The sequence below is a fragment of the Mastomys coucha genome, unplaced genomic scaffold (assembly GCF_008632895.1).
Source record: "Mastomys coucha isolate ucsf_1 unplaced genomic scaffold, UCSF_Mcou_1 pScaffold7, whole genome shotgun sequence".
Classification (NCBI taxonomy): domain Eukaryota; kingdom Metazoa; phylum Chordata; class Mammalia; order Rodentia; family Muridae; genus Mastomys; species Mastomys coucha.
Genome location: NW_022196913.1, coordinates 92,142,484 through 92,166,070, shown reverse-complemented (window position 1 = coordinate 92,166,070; position 23,587 = coordinate 92,142,484). Strand labels below are relative to the sequence as shown.

The 23,587-nt window shown below is 38.6% G+C and overlaps 1 protein-coding gene across 6 annotated transcripts in view; it reads left to right on the top strand.

The window, feature by feature from the left end:
- The window catches only part of Samd12 (sterile alpha motif domain containing 12), a 451,523-nt gene that overhangs the window by 26,170 nt on the left and 401,766 nt on the right, over nucleotides 1-23,587 (top strand). For all 6 annotated transcript variants that reach the window (XM_031358000.1, XM_031357996.1, XM_031357998.1 and 3 more), the window contains exon 2: nucleotides 15,364-15,542. In XM_031358000.1, the coding sequence (XP_031213860.1) occupies nucleotides 15,364-15,542 (179 nt within the window). The remainder of the gene's footprint in view (nucleotides 1-15,363; nucleotides 15,543-23,587) is intronic.

Genomic DNA, 23,587 nt, shown 5'->3' with positions numbered 1-23,587 from the left:
GTTTCTCACTGTAACAGAGAAGCAAATGGTAACACATTCCCTTTCATAAGCTCTCCCCCTCCACTCCCTCCATGATTCATTTCTTTTTGTTCTTTTCCTTTCCTTCCCTTCCTCTCTCCCTTTTTTCTTTTTCTTTTTTCCTGGCTGTCCTGGTACTCACTCTGTAGATCAGGCTGGCCTTGAACTCACAAAGAACCCCCTGCCTCTACTTCCCAATTGCTGGGATTAAAGATGTGTGCCATCGTGCCCAGGTTTCCCACCATAATTTCTATTAATGTATCTTAGGTTCCAAGTGATTTGCTCTTCCCTACAAATATCCCCTTCCCACTTTGCACCTGACTCTAAAGTGGCTCTTTTGCTCAGTGCCTTCCTATGATATTACAACTAATCTGAGATACTAGGTTTCTGTGAAGTCTTTCCTGTTTGCTTTTATCTTTCATTGAGGTCATTGGTTTTTGTTTGTTTGTTTGTTTTGGTCTGGTTTGGTTGGTTTTTGGCTTGGAAATAATCCTGGCACTTCTCAATTTCCCATCCTGTCATTATAAGCTTTTCTGTAGTCCTTCCTACTACCGACACCTCTGTTTCCCTCTGTCTCCCATGGGTCAGCTTGCTTTTCTTCAGTAGCCTAGCAGTATTCGGACTCTAGGTTTTCTGAGGCACTTTTGAAATAAGATTATATAGTTTCTGTACTTTTTTTTCCTTAGTGAGCTCGAAACTCGTATGCATAAAAGACACAGTTAACTTATTGCAGGAAAGGTGCCAGCATGAGACCCAAAGCAGGTCTGAACTGTGGCCTTCCCATGAGTAGAAGACTAACAGACCTGAAGATTGTCCATTCTCTGATGGCAATAGCAGCTTCACCCCATGCTCCTGCCTTGTCTGGATAGGCTATGGGGAGCTGCCTCTTTAGGAGGTTGAGCTTTACCAGAGCTGATGCATCTGTGAATCCCAATTCATCTTTTTCCCTTCAAAGATAATCTTGGGTCTCTAAAAGCCTGTAACAGTAAAATGACTGTGATTTGTGACAGAAGCAACCAGGTTGGGGAATAGATTATTCAAAACTCTGACAGTTGTCTGAAGTAACTAAACAGGAAGTCAGTTGCTTCTACAACCGTGTCTGAAATGTGTACAAAAGAAGAGGCAGGTTACAATGCCTGTTTATTTTCAAAGGGCAGAATGTTTTATAACAGCCCTTGTTAAGTCATTACAGCTATTTTCCCTTATCTCTAAGGTGGAGATATGAGGACTTAGATGATTTAAAACAACTCCCAAAACATAATCTTCTAAGGTAATGTCTGACCTCATCCTTTCCCTTCATTACTGTCAAAGTAACATTTATAGAATGAACATGTTGATTTCAAGACAGAGAGGACAAGCTTGGGCCGTCCACTAGCACTCTGTGGTGACGAAGATGTTTAGTAATGTGCACTGTCTACGCACAGAAGCCACAGTAACATGGCACTACCAAAGGAAGCAAGTTTAAATTGTATTGAAATAAAACTAAGTGCATTGCTAACTGTCTTCATGGTTCTGGTTTGAGTCTCCCTCTGACGGGTTCCTGGTGACCTTAGTCTGCTTCTGAACATCTGGAGCTCTCCCTCCTTTGAATATCTCTCTCAGCACTAGATATTAAAGGCCCTCTATACATGCACTGCTTGCTTTCCCCTTCCTAAAGTGCCAAGTAAAGAGTTGCTATTCTGGGGTCCTATTTATTATTATTATTTATAATTATCTGAGTTTGATATTGGAGTCAACCTGCTAGTAGAACCTATATAAGAAGTATGGATACTATTTTATCATTCCTTGTAACTGCATTCCTCAACTCCCAGAAGAGTGTGTGTGTGTGTGTGTGTGTGTGTGTGTGTATGTGTGTGTGTGTGTGTAGAAAGTGTTATTTTCCTTCTTGCTTCTCAGCTGAATTTAACTTTATTTTTATTTTATACATATGAATGTCCTTTACAATTCTGTCCTACATTATCCCTTAAAATAAATGGTAAATATCTTTAACTGTTACTAAAACTGCTAATGCCTAACATTGCCTCACCATAATGGAATAAAGAGTATAGACATTCATTGAATTCATGTTAGATGTCAGCTGCTCAGTTAGAAACTTGTCTTACTAACACAGTAACATTACAGCGATATAAAAGTAAGCCAATACTACAAGTACCTTTGTATGGAAAACATGCTCTAACTTATCTATATTTAAACTCATGTATTACAAGATACTAGTAGAGCTTATATTCCCCTTGTTGCTGTGTTGAATAAAGATGTATAAGTATGTCAAAGTCGTTTGTAACTCTATAATTAAAGCATGTTTAGTACCTCTATTGTTTTTATTAACATTAAAAGTTAATCTGTATTCAATAAGCAACATGTATTGAATATTAATTTTCCAAGTTCCACAGTATTTTATAAGCAAACATCAAAGTGCACATTCTTTTGATTCTCCCAATATTGACTTCTACACTTTCTCCTTAAATAGTCCTCATTGCCTCTATTCTACTTCTCAGTCTACCCAACAAATCTTAGTTTTGGTTATTATAATTTTTGATTGCTTACATTTTTACATATTAAACATTTTCTACTCCTTCCCTGAAGCGTTCTATTTTTCATATTTGTGTTAAGAGTAGCCTCTCACTGAAGCACTTTTAGGAAGGCTGCTTTGAAATATGTAGCCAATGCCTTCACACATCTATAATCTTGGTGATGTCATCTATTAATTATCCTTTTCCTTCAGTTTCAGACCCCTCTGACTCTTGGTTATAGGTAGTTTTGTATTAATTAAAAATGGATATTTTCATTTCATGTCATGAGATTCTGAACCTCATTAGATTATCTGTCTCTGCTAGTGTACTTTAACCTTACTCCGGACAGGAAAAGAAAGGCTATAAGGTAGGTACTACAAGGTGGAGTTAGAATGCAGACTCTTTACTTCACTTTATCTCTTCATTACAGGAGGGTGCTAGTCACAGTCCTCACTCTCCAGGAGATGACTCTGCCCTAAGAATGGGGGCAAGTCCACACTTTGGCCCTATCTACTATCTATCTATCCATCTATTGTCTATCTACTGATGATTCACAATACACAATAATGTTCTCATGGCATTGTTAAAAATATTTTGAATTGAGATGTATGTAGATCACTTATCACTTCCACAGTAAGATACCCATACCCCTTGTCTGATAATCTAGAGACTGCAACATCTACCATTGAGTCCTCTTCATAAAGGAGAATATATAATATATATGCACCTCAGTGACTGTCTAAACTCTTTTCATGCCTTTTACTGATGTTATGGTTAATTTAAATATTACTTTAATATCTACTTTATATAGGTTGTTTAGTGCAGATATACTGGTTATGATGGGTGAATATTTGATACAGTCTTTATAGTTAGGTAGTCTTTGAAGAATGACATTAGGTAGTCTTCCTAGACTGACATTGTTTATAATAATCTATTCAAGAAAGATAAAATTGTCTCTGTAGACAAAGCAGAGCGCATGTATATCATGTTCCTCAGAAGGGATACTGTCATCACACAGCTGCATGGCTAGGGTGGACAAGTCCTCTTGGCCCAGCTCCAAAATTCATATGGTTGTTGTCAGGGCTACCACAGGGTACATAGATAATAGTTTAGTGTACTATTGCTGTAAAATAAGGCTGTATACACCAAGACCAAAGCAACTTGGGGGAGAGAAGGGTTTATTTGGCTTATACTGACACATCATAGACCATCAGTAAAGGAAGTCAGGATAGAAACTCAAACGTGGCAGAAAACTGAAGGTAGGAAGGAGCTGATGCAGAGACCATGGAGGAGTGCTGCTTCCTGGCTTGCTTATCATGGATTGCTCGGACTGCTTTCTTATAGAATTTAGGACCACCATTCTAGAGATGGAACCACCCTCAAGGGCTGGGCTCAAAAAAAAAAAAAAAACCTTCAGGTATACCTAAAGCTCGATCTTAGGGAGATAATTTTGAACTGAGATGTCCTCCTTTCCAATACTGTAGCTTGTGTCAAGTTGACAGAAAATTAGCCAACATAGGTGAGGACACTTGGTATACTTTGTGAGTCTTCATGCTATCTCTCCTCTTTATTTTCATTGGTGGAATATCTCCTTTCTTCTGGCCTTTTCTTTCATGGAATAAGAGCCCCACCTATTACTGGTTATTTAGATGTCCTGAGGATGAATACATCCATAGTTTAGCACTGCTGGATTACTTCTCTGATGGTTTTGTTTCTTAGCACTTCTTGTTGAAGTATAGAGAAAACAAGTTCTACCTGTACTTAAAAATTTGAAGTTTCAGCATGTGTGTGGTGGTAAGATCGATTTAGCTCACTCTTGGGGAGTGGGGAGAGTTTTGTAAACCATATTCTGGCTTCTCATATTCTGATATATGATAAAATTAGACACACTTTAAATTACCTTGGGGGTGGGGAAGTATGAAATTAATTAGAACGTAGTCCTACAAAGGCCTAGGAATTCCTCAGTGCTGTAACTAGGGTATAGGGATTGGGTTCTTATATCCCAGCATTCCTCAGGATATAATTACACTCTATCCTAAAATAAGAGTCGACATGTTCTATCAATGGAAAGCGAGTAAATATTTCAGTCTTTAGGACACACAATCTCTGCTCCAACTAGCAATTTATGCAATTGTAACACAAAAGCAGATAAATGGTCCATAAATAAATTATGTTGTCTATATTCCAGCAAATTTTATTTATGGACATTCAAATAAAACCTCATATATAAAATAATAAATCTAAAGTTATTGGAAAAAAACAAAAAAGGAATTTTGTAACATATTTTTGTTTGTTTATTTGCTTTACTTGTCTGTCTGTCTGTGTACTATGTCGTAAAAATGTTTGACCCACCAGACTGAAGTCAATAGTTGTGAACCAGCATATGCATGCTTGGAATTGAATGAGAGTTTTCTGCAAGAGGAACAATTGACCGTAACTCCTGAGCCATCTCTGTAGCCCCTACAATCATTTTTAAATTGAATTATGCTTTGGTCACTGGTCACACAGAAGCAAGGTAGGCTGGACTTGAGTGCTGTACCTTGCTTTACTTATCCCTGTCATGGTAGATGTTTACTGGGTAGGTTCCTTCACCCAAAGGTGCACTGTGCTTTCTTTTAGTCAAACAAAAGTATCTTTTTACCTAAGATATGTTTCTGATTGTCTTGATACATTTTCATGTTTACCCCTTGGTATTTAGTTACCTGTAAACATATACCTTCTGATGACAGAGCAACGGAGAAGTTAGAGAAAGGACTCAAGGTCTGTACCCATTTTTAGTAGGGTTATTTGAGTCTCTGGAGTCTAACTTCTTGAGTTCTTTGTATATATTGGCTATTAGCCCTCTATTGGATATAGTATTGGTAAAGATCTTTTCCCAATCTGTTGCAGTTTTGTCCTATTAACAGGGTTCTTTGCCTTACAGAACCTTTGTAATTTTATGAGGTCGCATTTGTCAATTCTTGATCTTAGAGAATGAGCTATTGGTGTTCTGTTCAGGAAGTTTTTCCCTGTGCTTATGTGCTCAAGGCTCTTCCCCACTTTCTTTTTTATTAGTTTCAGTGTATCTGGTTTTATGTGGAGGTCCTTGATCCACTTGGACTTGAGCATTGTACAAGGAGATAGGTGTAGATCGATTTGCATTCTTCTACATGCTAACTGCCAGTTGAGCCAGCATCATCTCTTGAAAATGAATGAGAACTCAAGAAGTTAGCCTCCAAAGAATCAAATAACCCTATTTAAAAAATGGGGTACAGAACTAAACAAAGAATTCTCAACTGACAAATACTGAATGGCTGAGAAGCACCTAAAGAAATGATCACCATCCTTAGTCATCAGGGAAATGCAAATTAAAACAACCCTGAGATTCCACCTCACACCATTCAGAAAGGCTAAGATCAAAAACTCAGGTGACAGCAGATGCTGGCGAGGTTGAGGAGAAAGAGGAACATTCCTTCATTTCTGGTGGAATTGCAAGCTGGTACAACCACTCTGGAAATCAGTTTGGCGGTTCCTCCAGAAATTAGACATAGTACTACCAGAGGACCCAGCTATACCACTCCTGGGCATATACCCAGAAGATGTTCCAGCATGTAATAATGACACATGCTCTACTATGTTCACAGCAGCCTTATTTATAATAGCCAGAAACTGGAAACAATCCAAATGTCCCTCAACAGAGGAATGGATACAGAAAATATACATTTACACAATAGAATACTACTCTGCTATTAAAAACAATGAATTTATGAAATTCTTAAGGAAATGAATGGATATGGAGAATATCATCCTAAGTGAGGTAACCCAATCACAAAAGGACACACACATGGCATGCACTCTCTGATAAGTGGATATTAACCCAGAAGCTCGGAATACCCAAAATACAATCCACAAACCACAAGAAACTCAAGAAGAAGGAAGACCAAATTGTGGATGCTTCATTCCTTCTTAGAAGGGGAAATGAAATACCCATGGAAGGAGTTGCAGAGACAAACTGTGGAGCAGAGACTGAAGGAAGGACAATCCAGAGACTGCTCCACCTGGGAATCCTTTCCATATTCAATCATCAAACCCAGACACTATTGTGGATGTCAGCAAGTGCTGGCTGACAGTAGCCTGATCTAGCTGTCTCCTGAGAGGCTTTGCCAGTGCCCTACTAATTCAGAAGTAGATACTCACAACCATCCATTGGACTGAGCACAGGGTCCCCAATGAAGGAGCTAGAGAAAGGACCCAAGGAGCTGAAGGGCTTGCAGCCCCTTAGGATGAACAACAATATGAACTAACTAGTACCCTCAGAGCTCCCAGGGACTAAACCATCAACCAAAGAGTACACATGATGAGACTTTTGGCTCCAGCAGCATATGTATAGCAGAGGATGGCCTAGTTGGTCATCAGTGGGAGGAGAGGCCCTTGGTCCTGTGTATGTTATGTCCCAATGTAGGGGAATGCCAGAGCCAAGAAGCAGGAGAGGGTGGGTTGGTGAGCAGGGGGAGGAAACAAGGTTTGTTTTTTTGTTTTTGTCTTTGTTTTTGTTTTTTCTGAGGGGTAACCAGGAGAGGAGATGTCATTTGAAATGTAAATAAAGAAAATATCTAATAAAAAAAGAAAGGACTGAAGGAGCTGAACCCTATAGGAAGAACAACAATATTAACCAACCAGACCACCCAGAGCTCCCAGGAACTAAACCACCAACCAAAGAGTACACATGGAGTGACCCATTGCTCCAGCCGCATATGTAGCAGAGGATGGCCTTGTCCTTGGGCATCAATGGGAGGAGAGGCCCTTGGTCATGTGAAGGCTTGGTGACTCAGTGTAGGGGGTTGCCAGGGCAGAGAGGTGAGAGTGGGTAGGTGGTGGAGAACCCTTATAGAAGCAGGGGGAAGGAGGAGGAAGGGATAGATGGGGGGGTTCTGAAGGGGAAACCAGGAAAAGGGATAACATTTGAAATATAAATAAATAAAATATCTAATAAAAAATGTTTCACAAATTATATTAAAACTATTGCTGGTGACACAGTGTCCTAAAGAAGTGATGGCCTTTGCTCTCATGTTTTCACAGTAGTAACTGCATTGATTCTATCTCTGCTATCTGTTATTTTGTTAACTATATTCTTCATTTACTTCTTCTTATAAATTAATACTGTACTTATCCAGCTTCTGAGTTATGATGAAAACATGAAACTTGGACCCTAATTTTCTTAAGGCCAGTTTTACCTCTTCTTCTCTTTAAGAAGAGCTAAATAGTAACCTGCTATTGGTTAAAGTGGAGTAATTCATTTTACAAGTCACATAAAAGCTGCAGGAGATTTGACTGGCCATGGCATAATAAGAGAGTGATTATTTTTATTATGTGTTATGAAGACTAACAGCATTTAGGAACAAAGTCTGAGACCCTCAGAGATGTTCAAGCCACTGTGACTATGTGTGCCTTGCCGATCTCTCATGTATGTAGCGCCACAGGCACAAATGTCTGTAGCCATATTAGCCTTCCCCCGAATTCAAGGTAAAGGGAAGAGGTCAAGGGACTATTCAAATATGTTCCTATTTGTCCTTCCCACTATTTTCTCCTTTCCTCAAACTCCTGTTCATGTCCTCTGCATTAGCATCTGCCCACAGCTTCAAGGGTAGCCAGGGAATTGAAGAGGGAGGGCTTTGAAGTTCTATCATTGGAGTGGACAGAAGACAAAAGTGCTGGAAATGTGTTTATATTCCCAAATGTCTACAACAAAGAAAAGTATAACCTGTGTGATATTCAGATTGCTTCTGCTAGAAAGTCCCTAATGAATTTGAGTTCATAATAACTGATCCATAGTTATTCCTTAAACTGGTATTTGTAGATTATATACTGTACTGGCTAGTTTTGTGTGTCAACTTGACACAGGCTGGAGTTATCACAGAAGGGAGCTTCAGTTGGGGAAGTGCCTCCATGAGGTCCAGCTGTGGGGCATTTTCTCAATTAGTGATCAAGGGGGTAGGGCCCCTTGTGGGTGGTGCCATCCCTGGGCTGGAGGTCTTGGGTTCTTTAAGAGAGCAGGCTGAGCAAGCCAGGAGAAGCAAGCCAGTAAGAAACATCTTTCTATGGCCTCTGCATCAGATCCTGCTTCCTGACCTGCTTGAGTTCCAGTCTTGACTTCCTCTGGTGATCAACAGCCATGTGGAAGTAAGCTCAATAAACCCTTTCCTCCCCAACTTGCTTCATGGTCATGATGTTTGTTGAGGAATAGAAACCCTGACTAAGACATCTACTTTGTGTATTTTAGATGATAGGGGTGTGACAGAAGGGTTGTTTCTTCTAGGTCTTCATCTCTATCTAAAAACAAGACATGCACATGCAATTTTAAACAGTATATCTCAATTCTAGAAGTTAATCATAGGGATTGCTCTATCTTTATTTCTAAGATAATTCATTCACTTAAAAACATTTATTAGATACAACTATGTACAATTATTTAGGCACTTTTTTTGGAATAGTAACATCTCCATTCTGCTGATGATAGGCATATCAAAAGAGCTCTGTAGTTCTGTCATTTTTGAATATTGGACAGGTAGTTTGGAAGCAACCTTTATCTGTTGTTCTGAAAAATGCAGAAGTTATTCAGAAGCCAACCACAAAGAGTAGGATTGAATTAGAATCTTTCCATCATGTCTAGCCTTTTCCTTAAACAATGACTGGATATCTACTGTTAAGTGAGTTATTTGTCCAAACACTGGGAGTATAAAGCTCAATAACATGTAGTCAGTTTCTCCTGGGGACTATTGGTAGTCTATGCAGTCATTTTATAAATATTTGCAATGCATAACACATGCGCAAAAACACATTCTGATCTTTTAATAAGAAAAACTATGAATCGTCAACATTGTTCAGATAAATATACAGAACTCAAACTCAGTTAAAGCATCACAGCATAGAGAAAACAATATTAATCCTGCCTGAAGAGGCTATCCATGCAAATAATGTAAGAGAAGAGAAAACTTTATGGAGATATCAATCTGGCCAAGGCAAGGAGGCACACACATTTCAGGCAGTTGTAGTGGAGGTATTACTAAGCCATTTCACCCTGAGGTTTACTGGGGAGTATTTGCTCATTGTCCCTGTTTAAGGAAAAGCTTTGTCAGAACATAGGATCATTGGATGTGAACAGAGCTGCATTTTTCATTTCAAGTGAGATATCTGGGTTTGGAAGGATTGGGAAGTTGGGTGACTTTTTAGCAAAATAGACCCTAAATCAGTGTAATTATGTGGTATATATTATGACACTTCTTATATCTATATATCATCTATATCTATCATATCTATATCATCTATATCTGTATCTACATCTATTTGTCACTATTATTTATTATGTATCATTGTGAGGAGATAAAATGAGACTTGCACTTTCTTGTTTCTTACTATGACATAAGTCACATCAAAATAGATAGTTCAGAAAAGATGGAGCTCTTTTTGAGGCATGTGGCAGCTCAGTTTATACGGTATCTAGTTTGGAAGTGAATCCTTTTCCAGAAAAATTTTAAAGTATTGGTAAACTGTCACACACACACACACACACACACACACACAGACAGACAGACAGACACACACACAGTACCACCACTATCATATACACAGACTCACACACAGAGAAACACATGAGCACACACACATACACTTATGCACGTGTGCGGTGTGTGTGAATACACACATATACATATTGATACACACAATGTGTAGAATCCATAATGACAATAAAAATGTACTAGCTGAAGAAACTCTGAAGCCTTTGAATAAGAATATCTTGAGAACTTTGCTTTCTACATAATGGCTATGGTATTTGGGTCAAAGTGAAAGTGAATAAAGTGGGATTTTTGACATTTACTTTGGTAAAATATAATTCATACCCTTATAAAAATCCTGTATTATATGTCATTCAGGCTAAGTAACTGTCACTACCACCTATCTGCAAAATCACTTTGTTATCTCAAACTGGAACACTACAGATCCAGCTCTCCAAAACCCCCATCCACCCCTATTTTCTTGCACACCCAGCCCCTAGGTGACAATTATTTTTTAACTTTTGTGGATTTGACTACTCTGAGTACTTATAAGTGGATCCTTGCAAGCCTTATTCTAAATACTCACACATTTTGTATCCTTTTATTTGATTTTGCTCTCTTGAGACAAGATCACACTCTAGTTCAGGCTGACCCAAAATTCATTATGCAGCCTAGGCTTCAAACTTGTGAGAATTCTCCTGCCTCTGTCTTCCAAGTGCTGGGATTACAAATGTGAGTCACTACAAAGAAGTATGGGTGTCCGGTTGGAACAGGCTTATTTCATTTAGCATAGTTTCTTTGGTGTTCATCCATGTTATTTTATCAATGAAGATTTTATTTGTCACATTCTGTATTTGTCACACTTGCCAATCCCTGTTCTATCCATGACCATTCTGATTGTTTACTTTTTAATTTACCAATATCACTGCTTTTTTAAAAATTTATTTTTATCATTCCCCAGCATCAACCCAAAATGTCGTATTCTCTTGACATCTGCTCATGCCATTCCCTTTTCAGAAGACCCATTCTCTTCTTTGAGAAGCCAACCTATATGTCAGTATAGACTGCTTCATCAGCATTATAGGTTACACTGTTCCATACAACTATTCTCAGTAGTTCAATGCCTGCGTAATCCAGATCTGTCATCATAATTGTGTGCCTAGCTCCCCTACCACAGCTGAGAACCCTAGGAGAACAGATACACACAATCTCTTAGTAATCGCCTAGATCTCAAGCATGGCATATAACACACATTTAAGCAAAGAAACATTTGTTCAACTATAGAATAAACCACAAGTCATTTCTCTTCATACAATCATGCCTTAAGTCAGTAGGAGATTTTTTTTCTCCACTAGAAAAATATTGGGTGCTCAAAGTATAAGATAGTCTATAAACCAGAGGCACAGTATAGTTTCTTGACTTTCTATACACGTAGCCTTAGTTGTCACACAAATATTTAAATCTTCCATAGCAATTTCCTTCTTGACTCTACACCTAGCTTTGATTTAGGTTTTTGCTCTTGAAGTTATTTTTTTTTAAATATTTCTGATAGGCTTTGCTTTGTAGTCCCTGAAATTTCATGTCCCTGATATTTACAAATCAAGTGATGTTCCAATGGCCTCTTCTAAGGTATGACCTTCATTTCTTCTCATCATGTTCTTGGTGTCCCTTCTGCTTTGTTGTTTCTTTGTCACCCCTATCCCTGCTTGTTTTCACAAAAGTTATTTACTCAGTTTAATGGGCTCAGCTGCTCATGGGTCAGCTTTGAGACCCCCTTCAGGTTTTTTTTAGTTTTCTTAAATATTCCTCTGCTTAACAGGTTTCTAGTCATTGCATCAATATCATAGGAAGCTTGAAGTCTTTACCTGATATTTTCCCAGCTATGACATTGATTTAATTTATTAGTGTTGAAAATTTCAAAATGAAGAGTTAAAATCCAAAATGTGTGTGTCAGAATCTCACTGTTAAAAACCATTATCACAGAAAATCTTCAGCATAGATATGCATATATCTAGCATGGTGTCAAGATTCCAGTTTGAAGACATCTTCTCCTTTCATATACACCCTCCCCTCAACTGAAAACCAGGTGATTGCTGGTAGAAATTTAGATTAGTTCACAGGTAGAATAAAAGTTCTTCCTAAGGGATAGACTCATGGGAACAGATGAAGGGAGTATTAGTCTGCTTTGGTGGAAGGCAATGGAGCAAGAGGAATTGGAAGCTCACAGTTCAATGGAATTCCCATACCTGAATTTCAATGCAGAAAGCAACAGGGGATCATGCTGGAAGAGAAAGATCAAAGCTGGGCATTTTTCTTTCCCTCATTAATGTATAATTCCATCCCTTGTGAATCTACTATCTCCCTACAGAAGCACAGCTTTTTAGAATAATCACAATTTTAGTATATTTAATTGAATATTCATTTTAAGTAGGCTAGTCTTTGGAGATGAGAAGCTGATTGATATTAACAGTAATTAGTTTCATGCTCTCACTGCTTCTCTTTGCATCACTGTAATTCAAGCATGGTAGTGTGTTCACAACTATCCGTTCTATACTGACTCTGTTGAGTAGCAGCAGTGAATGTTTGGGAAACTGACCTTAGTTGAATTTCACTTGGGTTACATTCACTGTGGTCACCTGTGGTCACTGTGGTCATTCATGTGGTCACATGTTCAATAATGAACATGTTATTCACTTTCAGCCAATGAGAAGTGCTTAAAGTTTAGAGAAAGAGAGAAGAATTGGGGAAAGAACTATGGCTAAGTTCTCTATTCTTCAATATTAACACTTGAAGCATGTAACTCAAGGGTCTATATGTATAGGACAATGGCAATGCTACCAATAGAAACATGGAGACATTGGGAGGGGGATAAAAGTCCTTTAGAGGACTGTTGAGCTATAAACTTCTCTATCTTGGGACTTGAACTTAGACAGAACCTTCCATTATAAAAGCTTACAAGTTTCCTTTAATCTAGTTTGGATATGCTCATCTCTAACTTAAATACATGTGCATTCCAAATGATACTTGATCTTTGTGACCTTCAGCAGACACCCATGTGACCTTTGGTGACCATAACCCTTTTGAGCCTCATTTCCCTTATCTGAAAAATGAATATAATTATGTCTGGTAGATTTTTTCATGAATATCATTTGAGGTTCAGAACAAAGCCTGAGGGAGGGCACATGATCTGATCCTTGCTGAGAGTTTAGCTTTGTGATGTGACTGTTCATTGCTTTTAGGAATGCCAGAAACTAGGGGAGGAGAAATCCACTTATAATGTCCATATAAAGTGGCAGAAAATTGAATATCTATGATGTCCCTTTCAAGCAGATGGTTTAGATTATTGGATATTTATTCCTTAAGGTACCTTGTATTCTATAGGAAGGTCATGGGAAGGTATAGATAGGGGTAAAGATGACAGTTGGAAAAAGACACATAGAAGAGTCATATTAAAGGCAAAACTGAAATGCTACATAAGACTTAGGTGAATAATGGAAAACATTTTAAGCACAAAACCAGATACAGAGCCTTTGACTTGGGCAAGAACTTGGTGAAGGAAGAAAGAAAGCCTGTGGGAAAAAGCATGGTGATCAAGAGACATTTGGTATGGGTAGAGAAGCTGCCAACATCAAAGAGGACAGGATTTTCTGGACAAGAGGGCATTTTCTGAATTTTCTAGGTGTAAAGTGAGGCCATTAGGAATTTTTAAGCAAAGGAGTCTCATGACATGATATACACACATATACACACGTTCATGGGTCTTAAGGGATAAGAAAAAGGAGATGGGAAGTCTGAGTGTGTGATGCCTGTCTTGGTCTATGGTGGTGACAGAGGAGATGGAACTGGGGATGTACTTGAACAGTTGTTTCAGTTCCAGCTAGTGGTTTTGCTGATGGATGGGAGGGATTATGGTGAATCTTGGAGACAGTGAACCCAAGGATGATCCCTCAGCTTTGGGGAAATCAGTGGACAGATTTTTATGGTAGGAAAACAGAAGTTCAGTTTTGACCACGTTAAGATTGGATGTCTTCTGTATCAAAAGCTATGGGGACTGGTGGTACCTGTTAATAAGAAGATGAAGAATGGAAAGAATGTGGCCAATCCCACTTCTATTGGGAAGTCTTTTCTCAAAGCTGTTCTTCCTGTAAAATAGTCTTCAAAGAGTCAGTAAGAGGAGAGGGAACCACAGCCTGGTTAGAGTGGATAGTGAAAAATGCTGTACTATAGACTTACAGAGGTGACCAACCAATGAGAAATAATAAGAAGGGGGAAAGCTAATGATCATCTAATATGGGAGATTGTCAGTGAATTAATGTCCTAATGGAGGTAAAAGGGCGGTTTTAGTATTTGACTTTGAACCATCTAAGATCAAAGTGCAGACAAGGCAGATGGGAATGTAAGTCTTACGGTTTTGGAACACAAAAAATGTCAAAATAATTTATTATGACACATCCTAAAACACATCCTATATATGCCATGTGCACATGTGCAAGTGGAGGTTTGTGGGAATTGTCAGAGGAAAAATGATTCTCATAAAATTCATTGCTGTTTCTTATATAAGCTTGGGTACAGAGGAAAATATATACATATTTTCTAAATGAATAAATATCCCAAAATATGAGCTCTAGATTTTATTGGTAGAGATATTCATTTTAGATGGTATAGAAATGAAAACAAGAAATTGGAAGCTATCAAGGCTTGAGTACCACAAAACCCACAGACCCTGGTCTTTCCTTTCTTGTAGCAGAGGTACCTTTAAGAAATCATTAGGTCATTTATCTGTTCAGTTCTTACAATGTTCCACCTGTGCATTTAAGCCTAGGTTGAGAGTCTACCCCAGGGACAGTATATATACTTGCCCAATAAGTATTGGTTGAATGAATGCAAGAGGGTAGACTGAATGAGTGGATGTTTTATGACCAGAAGGATTCCATAGGGTGCAAGGAGTGAGCAGGTTCTAGATGAAGAGATAGCAAAAAACCAAACCTCAGGGTTGAAATAGCTAAGTGGGAGGCAGTAATGTAGCTGCCTGATCTGGTGCTCCATCTGTACTGTGGGCATTAGTAATGTGCTCAAAGTAAGTCTTTGGAATTGAGGGGATTGGGATTTATGCTTCCAAACTCAGCGTTTCCCACAATGCTGTGTTTTTTCCTCACCCATGTTATGTCCCATAGTCATTATACCACCTCTCAGCTCGCAGACACCCTGTTTCTTTCCCAGTTAGGCCTGATGAAATATTTTCCGTCACAGACACTTTCTTTGCATGACTTGTTTTCTGAGTTCTATTTGTTCATCTTTCCTAGCTCTCCACTGTGGTTTGAATCCACGGGGTATTGATCACTCTGCCCATGCTGACGGAATTAAACTGCAAATTGAAGGCGAAGGTGTAGAATCTCAATCCATTAAAAACAGAAATTTCCAGAAGGTGCCTGACCAAAAAGGAACCCCCAAGAGACTTCAGGCAGAAGCTGAGACAGCAAAGGTGAGCCATTGGCCAATTAAGCACTAAAAGTCTGAGGCTGGAGCCTTGCAAACCTGTGGACAGCCACAAAAAAGGGCTAATAATGCTTCTGCTAATCATTGATGTATCTTTGGTAATATCAGTGCTGTGTCTCCTTGATAAATGACAATAGATGTCAAAGTTGACTGAGTTCCCTTTGGATGAAATTCAAACATGTTTGTCACTGTCCCACAGTACAAGGCTTTGGATAGTGGATTATAGAAAAAAAAAGCCTCTCTTATCTAGCAGCAATAGAGTTTAAACCTTTCTTTCTCTCTCTTTCTCTCTTTCTTTCTTTTTCCATCCTTTTTCCCTTCCTTCCTCCCTACTCCTTCCTTCCTTCCTTCCTTCCTTCCTTCCTTCCTTCTTTCCTTCCTTCCTTCCTTCCTTTCTTTCTTTTACCTTCCTTCCTTCTTTCTTTCTTTTTGCACAACTTATGCAACTTTAGGCTTCATATTCTCTATCTATAAAGTATTCCTAAAATCTGCTTCCCCTATTAGGATGAGCTGAGCTGAGTAAATGATTTTGTGCCTCTAAGAATGTTTTGTAAAAGCGTAGTCCTAAGGGGCTTTTGCTGACAAAGGCTATTAATGGTAATAACTGACTTTTGTAAATATATGCATATATAGCAGATTTAGAGCACTTCTTGGTGCTGGGGCTTATTATGTCTTTAATCATCCTATGAGTCAGACAGTAGTAAACCTCAGTTGATGAAAATACAGCTGTTCTATTTTGGCAGAAGGTTAGTTCTTAGTGTTTGGCCTAAATGTAGGTGCCATACAACGAAGGAAGTATGTATTGAAAGTATAATAAGCAATGGGGTTCTGAGTGTCCGTGAGGTTCTTGAGGGTAGCTTCTTATATAGGCTTTCTCTTGTCCTAAAAAATGGTGTGTGCAAATACAGAGACCCACAACCAGACATTATGAGGGGGTATGAGGGAAAGAGAGAGAGAAAAAGGCCTTTGAACACTCAGATGTAAATGGGTGGTCTCCATCAAATCGCTCCCCATCAGAGCTCAGGGAACTCATTCAGAAGAGGAAGCAGAAAGAATATAAGAGTCACAGGGGATGAAGGACACCGAGAAATCAAGGTTTTCTGAATCAATGTGGACAAAGGTCATGTGAACACACAGAAACCAAGGCAGTGCGCTCAGGCCTGCACCAGGTCCTATGATTATAAAATCATGGCTTCCAGTTTGGTGTTTTTATGGGACACCTGAGTGTGTGAGTGAGATTCGAGGGTTCTTTTCTTTCTTTTGGTTTGTCTTGTCCAACTTTGATATGATAGTTTTTGTTTTACCTTGTAATATTTTGTTACATTTCTATTATTATCTCTTAAAAGATGGTAATATATCTTTTTTTTAAAAAAAAGATATTATCTCCTTTTTTCTAATGAGAGACAGAAAAGGATTGGATTTGAATGGGAGGAGAAGTGGGGAGGAACTGGGAGGAGTAGAGGGAAGGGAAACTGTAATTAGGATATGTTGCTTGAGAAAAGAATCTATTTTCAATGAAAGGAAAAAAGTCATTGTATAGATTTTTGTGTAAACTCAGTAACAATATCCATGCCAAGTGTCAAAGATGTTCATTTTAACTTTCTCATTAGAAATGGAGGAAATTAATCTTCATAGACATTTCTTTCCTCTTTTTGTGTTTATTGAATGAATATGTGCAACATAAGTTCCCAAGGAAAACTGGAAGTAGGAAGGTGACCTGGCTCTTGTACCATGATCTTCTCTTCCAAATTACGTTTTCTGGATTAAAATGCGATTTTGTTTTTGCTTTACCTGTAGCTGTGAATAATGATCATTATTGCTTCCTCTCTGGCTAGATAATTAAAAATGGATGACATTACTCACGTGTAACTCTGGGTGTGTTGTAAGGCTGGGTGAATGATTGGTGAAGAAGATATTGCAAGCACTTTTCACTGAATATTTCTATGCAGAGAAATAGCTCTTTAAAGGATATTGGTGGACCATCTGAGTTGGGCTTGCGAGCAGAGCTGGTGGTAAGTGAGATTTGCCATGACATCTAAAGTTAATCAATCTGTGGTGTTATAGAGTTATTCTGAGAATATAGGGGAAAGTATCCTTAGGGTCTGATTTACTCAGAAAGATAAATAGAGCTTGCCAGTGCTAAAGGGTGTATAAAATATTAAGAATACAACTGGGGAAAAGCAAACACTAATTCTTGATATTTGTTTTATTTTACTTCAAATGTAATTAAATATTCCAGATTATATCTCTGTTCTTTAAAAGTATTTACAGAAAATCTGTCAGATCTTATGCAGTTTGATTGCTTCTGAAATCATGTTGAATGTGTGATTTTGCATTTCTGGAGAAAAAAAAAAGTACAATTGTGTAAAGCACCCCTCCATCTTTTCAAAGCAATGGACCACATTTAGAAATTACATTCATTGTAGTTTGTCCAAATCATCTACAGTAAAACACAGAAACGAGCTTCTAGGGTCTTCACATTGGCATGTTTAAGGGTAAACAGAGTAGAAATTTCAATCAAGCATAGACAGAATTTGCCCTTTGCTTGGAGGGCTAACAGGAGAAGCTGGTCAGTGGGAACATACAGTGATGGTACCAGGTGAAGCTGGTCAGTGGGAACATACAGTGATGGTACCAGGTGAAGCTGGTCAGTGGGAACATACAGTGATGGTACCCTACAGTGATGACTGAGGATCTAGTGCCATCACAGCTTGGTATCTGCTCCACAGACTTCTTTTGGAAACATATAGAAATGTTTGTGTTTCCTCTTCTGTTGTTTGTAGAGGGCCAGCTGGACCGTGAGCCATCTTCTTTTTTTCTCTTTGCTAATTTGACCCATTCTTACCTTACTTATTGAAACTCTGGCATGAAAAGACATTCAGCTTTGCAAATGGGCACAGCTTATCTGGAGGTAGTTTGATAGTAGTTCCTAAGGTTTTCAGTGGGTGTGATTTCTTTAGACCAATGATTTCCTTTCTAGGAACTTGTCCTAAGGAAATAATAAGATATACAAAGGTGGATGTAGGATAATGGTTAATGCAACAATTTACTCTATGAAAATATTAAAAATAATTTGTGCCCGTTCACAATACACTGGCTCAACAGGCAATCTCTGTTCATACAGCAGAAGAGAGTACTTTCTTTTCAGGGTGTAAGGGTTCTGTGTACAAGTGATGGTATTTAAACCTGAGGAAGGAGTGTTACTGCTTGGTGTGTTAAGATAACCATGTATGTAAAAACATCCTTTGCATTCTTTGAATGAGGGCACCCCAGAGTGGTGGAGTGTGTGGTCTCTGTTCTGAGTGGTACATTATACTGACATGGAGGCGATGGAAGAACTTTTTGCACTTGTGTTTTGTTTTGTTTTATTTTAAACATAAGCATTATTTTCATTATATTTATTTAAAAGGCTCTTGCAGAAACTTTGTATTCATAGGTTCACCATGATTTTTCCTGTTTGTTAATGCTCTTCCTTTTAGGCTGGTAAATTTCTTTGTGTGTCTTCTATTCCTGATGGCAAGTTTGTTTACCACAGGGGTAGAACTTTTATTCTTGTTGATAACTTTTTATTCATTGAGAGAGTGAGTCTTAGCCTTCTTGTGGCTTAGGCCATAGATATCATGTAATGAAGTACTAATTTTGCGTTTGTCCCTACCTGGGGTTCTGAAGTTCTGTCTAGGTTACCTGGTCATGTTATATATTGCCTGAATGATTATCAGCTTTTGACCTGTTTTGTAAATGAGGTTCTTTGGTATATATTTCCTAGGCTTTACTCAGGAAACCCTGTTATAGCTCCACGCATTAATTACTTTTTTAAGACTTATATTTAGTGTGTGTGAGTGTGTGTGTGTGTGTGTGTGTGTGTGTGTGTGTGTGTGTGTGTGTGACTGTGTAGAGGCACATGTGTGTTAGTGAAGGTGCCACTGGAAGGGAGAAAAAGATGTCACATCTCCTGAATCTGGAGTTACAGACGATTGTTACCCCATTCTACATGGGCATTGAGAATTGAATTTGATTCCTGTGTAAGAACTTTCCATCACTGAGCCATGTCTCTAAGCCAATCATTACAAACTCTTAAGCAATGTTAAAACCTGTGTGAGGATTGTATCATGAGCTTTATTGCATTGTGTTTGCAGTTTTCATGATTTTCAACATTATAGATCTAGAGCCTTCCCCTCAGGGCTCAGGGAACCCCACAGAAGAGGAGGCAGGTAGATTATAAGAGCCAGAGGGGATGGAGGACACCAAGAAAACAAGGCCCTCTGAATCATCGTGAGCAAAGCTCATAGGAACTCTCAGAGACAGAGGCTACAGGCACAGGGCCTTCAGCAGACTGCACCAGGTCCTGCAGATATAGTATAGCTTTCAGTTTAGTGATTTTTATGGTATCCCGGAGTGTGTGAACAAGTGTGTCTCTGGTTCTTTTGTTGCCTTCTCCTCAGTTCTTTTCCTTCTACTTGTTTGTCTTGTCCAACTCTGACATAAAATATTCTTAGATTTAACTTCCCATTTTTAATTCTTATTCCTTAGAAGTCTGTTTGTTTTCTAATGAGAGACAGAAAGGGAGTAGATCCAAATAGGAGGGGAAGTGGAAAGAACCAGGAGTAGAAGGAGAGAAACCGTAAATAACTACAATATATTATGTGAGAAAAAAATTATTTTCAATTAAAGGAAAAATATGTAAAGGTGTGGGTGTTTGTGTTTATGATTTTCTTAATTCTGGGACAATTATTTCTTATAGGTTCTCTATCTTAGAAAGCAGTGAAGGAAGAGCTGGCTATAATTGCCCCACCGAAACAAGTAATCAGCATCATGTTGCCTCTAGCTCTTAAAAAATAAAGTGAAAGTAACAGATTACACCACTGGGTCTGAAAACTTTGTATTGGGAAGTCTTCATATTATATCACAGAACTGAATACAATTGAAATGTGGATCTTTGAAAGATATTTATCAATGCAAGTCATCAGGATTTTCTCAAGACCCTGAGAATCTGTGCCAAGAAAATGCATACACCACCCCAGCAACTATAGTTCTAAACTCAAGATCCAGAAATAATGCTTTCACTTTGTAGGGGAGGCAAGAGGTAGAATAGACACAGCATTCTTGTTTCACAGGGAAGTCCAGAAGGTTTTCAAAGGCACCACTGCCATACCTGTTTTGATGAGTATTAGTTTTTGACATAGTGAAGGCTCAGCCTCTTTCTCATCAATCTTCTGTGCCATATAACCTATAGGCAAGTCAAAGTGTCTGCAGACTAGGAAACAGTTTCCAAGGGAACAGCCCTGTGGATGGTACATCCTGCAGGCAGGCTCAGACCTAAGGTCATTTAGCCATTTTCTCACAAAGCATTTGGTAGAAGACTGGTATGGAGGTTACTTCATTGATTCTACATAGAACTTGACCTGTGCTTGTGAAGTATATTTATGCTTGTGAGGTGAGGATGGATGGTGTCCTTAGTGTTGAATCCTAAGTTCAAGTGTGTCAGTAGAGATGCTCAGGTGTGTTCAACATAAGTCTTATAGAGTCAAAGTTTGTATGGTGGCATCCAAGACTGGATGAATTGGTTGGAGCCAGGTATATGGCACTTGAATCAAGGGCATGAGCTTATTTTTAACAGAATTGTCCAGTAAAGCAGCCACTAGAAACATGTGACTATGGAAATTTTTAAAAATTGAATAAAGTAAAATAAAGCTAATTTCCTTGGTTAGATAGCCATGTTCCAGGCTTGTAATCATGACATGTGGCTAGAGGCTCTGCCTTGTCCTAAGTGCTGCAGATCATGATTGTCAACTCAGAAAGTTTTTCTGTAAAGGGCTGCTCTAGTCTGTGGAAATCCATGGAGTTCTCTGGGTATAGAGGTGACCCTAAAGATTGACAAGGTTACATTCTCTCTGAACAAGTCCTTAGGCCTAGGTCATTGTTCCAGTCAGAACAAAATTTATTAATATATGCGGATGTCTCTTTTGAAGATGGCCTTCCTTAATGCTCTGGCACTTGACAATCTGGCGTTATCAGGAGACAGAGGTAGGTAGATCTCTGGTTTGAGGCCAGCCTTGTCTACAGAGTGAGTTCCTGGGTATCCGTGACTACATAGAGTACATGGAAAAATGATTTCCTCAAAACCAAATCAGAACAAAACAAAAACACATTTTACAAATGATGATGGAATGAGGAGTCTAGAGACAGGCAGAAGTCTTGCAATTTTTCATCCTGGGACTCTGGTCTGTGTCTTCACAAGCACCATAACAATCTCTGGGAAAGTAGATGGACTTGACTTCTTGAATTAATTTTCTATGTATTTATTGGGATGGCTACCTGGTATATTCTTAGACTTCCTTAATATGAGCTTTAAGAATCCTTTTCCCCCTCTCATAATGATATTCCAGAGGTTAGTGTTTGATTGTCCCTTTCATTTATAGTTCTGCCTCTTACTTATGTTTATAACATTTGCACCTCTGTTTTACAATTCAGAAACCTGGGAATTTAAGTAGTTCACTAAAATGTAGTTTCTGTTTAATAACTGCGGGAAGAAGGACCAGAAGTCTCACTTTAATAGCTCTAAATTCAGTGCTTTTTATTGCCTACACATTAAATGAACAAATGATCTATTTATTTGAAAAGAAAAAAATACAGTCTGTTGCACTTAGAAGCTAGCCAACTAGCACAAGAAGAGGTTAAAATGCTGTGTGTATTCTTTACTCCTCTGAGAGAAGTACAGCAATCTGGATTGTTGTGTTATATAAGGAAGAAACAATACCATTGTCTGAAACAAGGAATAATTGCCTCACTTGGCTTTGAGATACATTATGGGAATCTTTGGCAGGAGATAGCCTGTTCTCATTAGGCTAATATTAGATTCGGTTTCTATTTCTTTGGCACAGAGTTAAAGAAGCTGGCTTGGAACTTGGTGTTAGAGGAAGAGAAGAAAGCCTAGTGTTGTGGATAAGCCACAGGCAGAGAGATGAGAATGGACTGTTGGGTAACTGGTAGACCTTTGTAACAATGAGCAGAAGTCATTAATCTAGGATCAAAGCAGACAGCTGAAAGAACATTGACTCGGGTACAAAGATGAAGAGTGGGTTGTACTTAACCTTGATCACATTACATTGTGCGGTGGTCTCTGAGAAGATCTGTGGCAGTTTAGGAATAGAATGATGTCATTCTTGGCTCAAGGAACAAGAGTGTCTCCACATAAAGCTGCCAACCCAGTGTAATGCCACCAATGATAGGAAAGGATGTAATGCATGAGACATATAATGAGCATACATTTAATGAATTGTCTGAGGGTCAGAGCAAGAATGAAAACCAAATGTGACTCCATACTTTGTGAGTCCCAGACCACAACATCACCACTACATTGGGTATTTAGAGAGATCTCAGAAGAAGCCACAGTCAACTTTCATTTAGTCTCGTGTTTATTACTAATGCATTAATCTCTGAAAGCATCACTGTAATGTGATATATTTGAACCATGGATTCATTGTATAGTCATCAATGAGAAACCCTTAAGACCATGTTCATCCTATTCACCACCGAGGGAACTGAGAAACAGAGATGAAGTGGGGATTCTGCAGATCTTGGTGCTTGGCTGTAGCCCAGCCTACCTTAAAACACAGGTCTAAGTGCAAAATCCAACGCTAACAAAGCAGTAGACCACACATGCATTGGCTTGTGATACTTTTCCAGTGGACTACATGCAGTGAGCATTTTTTTTTTATTTATAACATTTATTTTGATCATTAACATATGTATAAACATTTGTCAGGTTTGACCTCCATTACAATAAATATTGATGGATATAATCTGCATAAGCAGAGTTTTTTTTAAAGTACATAACTCTTTTTTTTTAGATATTTTCTTTATTTACATGTAAATTTCTCCTTTCCCAGTTTCTCCTCCAAAAACCAACCAACCAAACAAACAAAAACAAGAAAAAACCCCTGTTGCCCCCCCTTCCCATGCCTGCCACCCCACCCTCTCCCACTTATTGGCCCTGGCATTTCTCTACACTGGGGCACAGAACCTTCACAG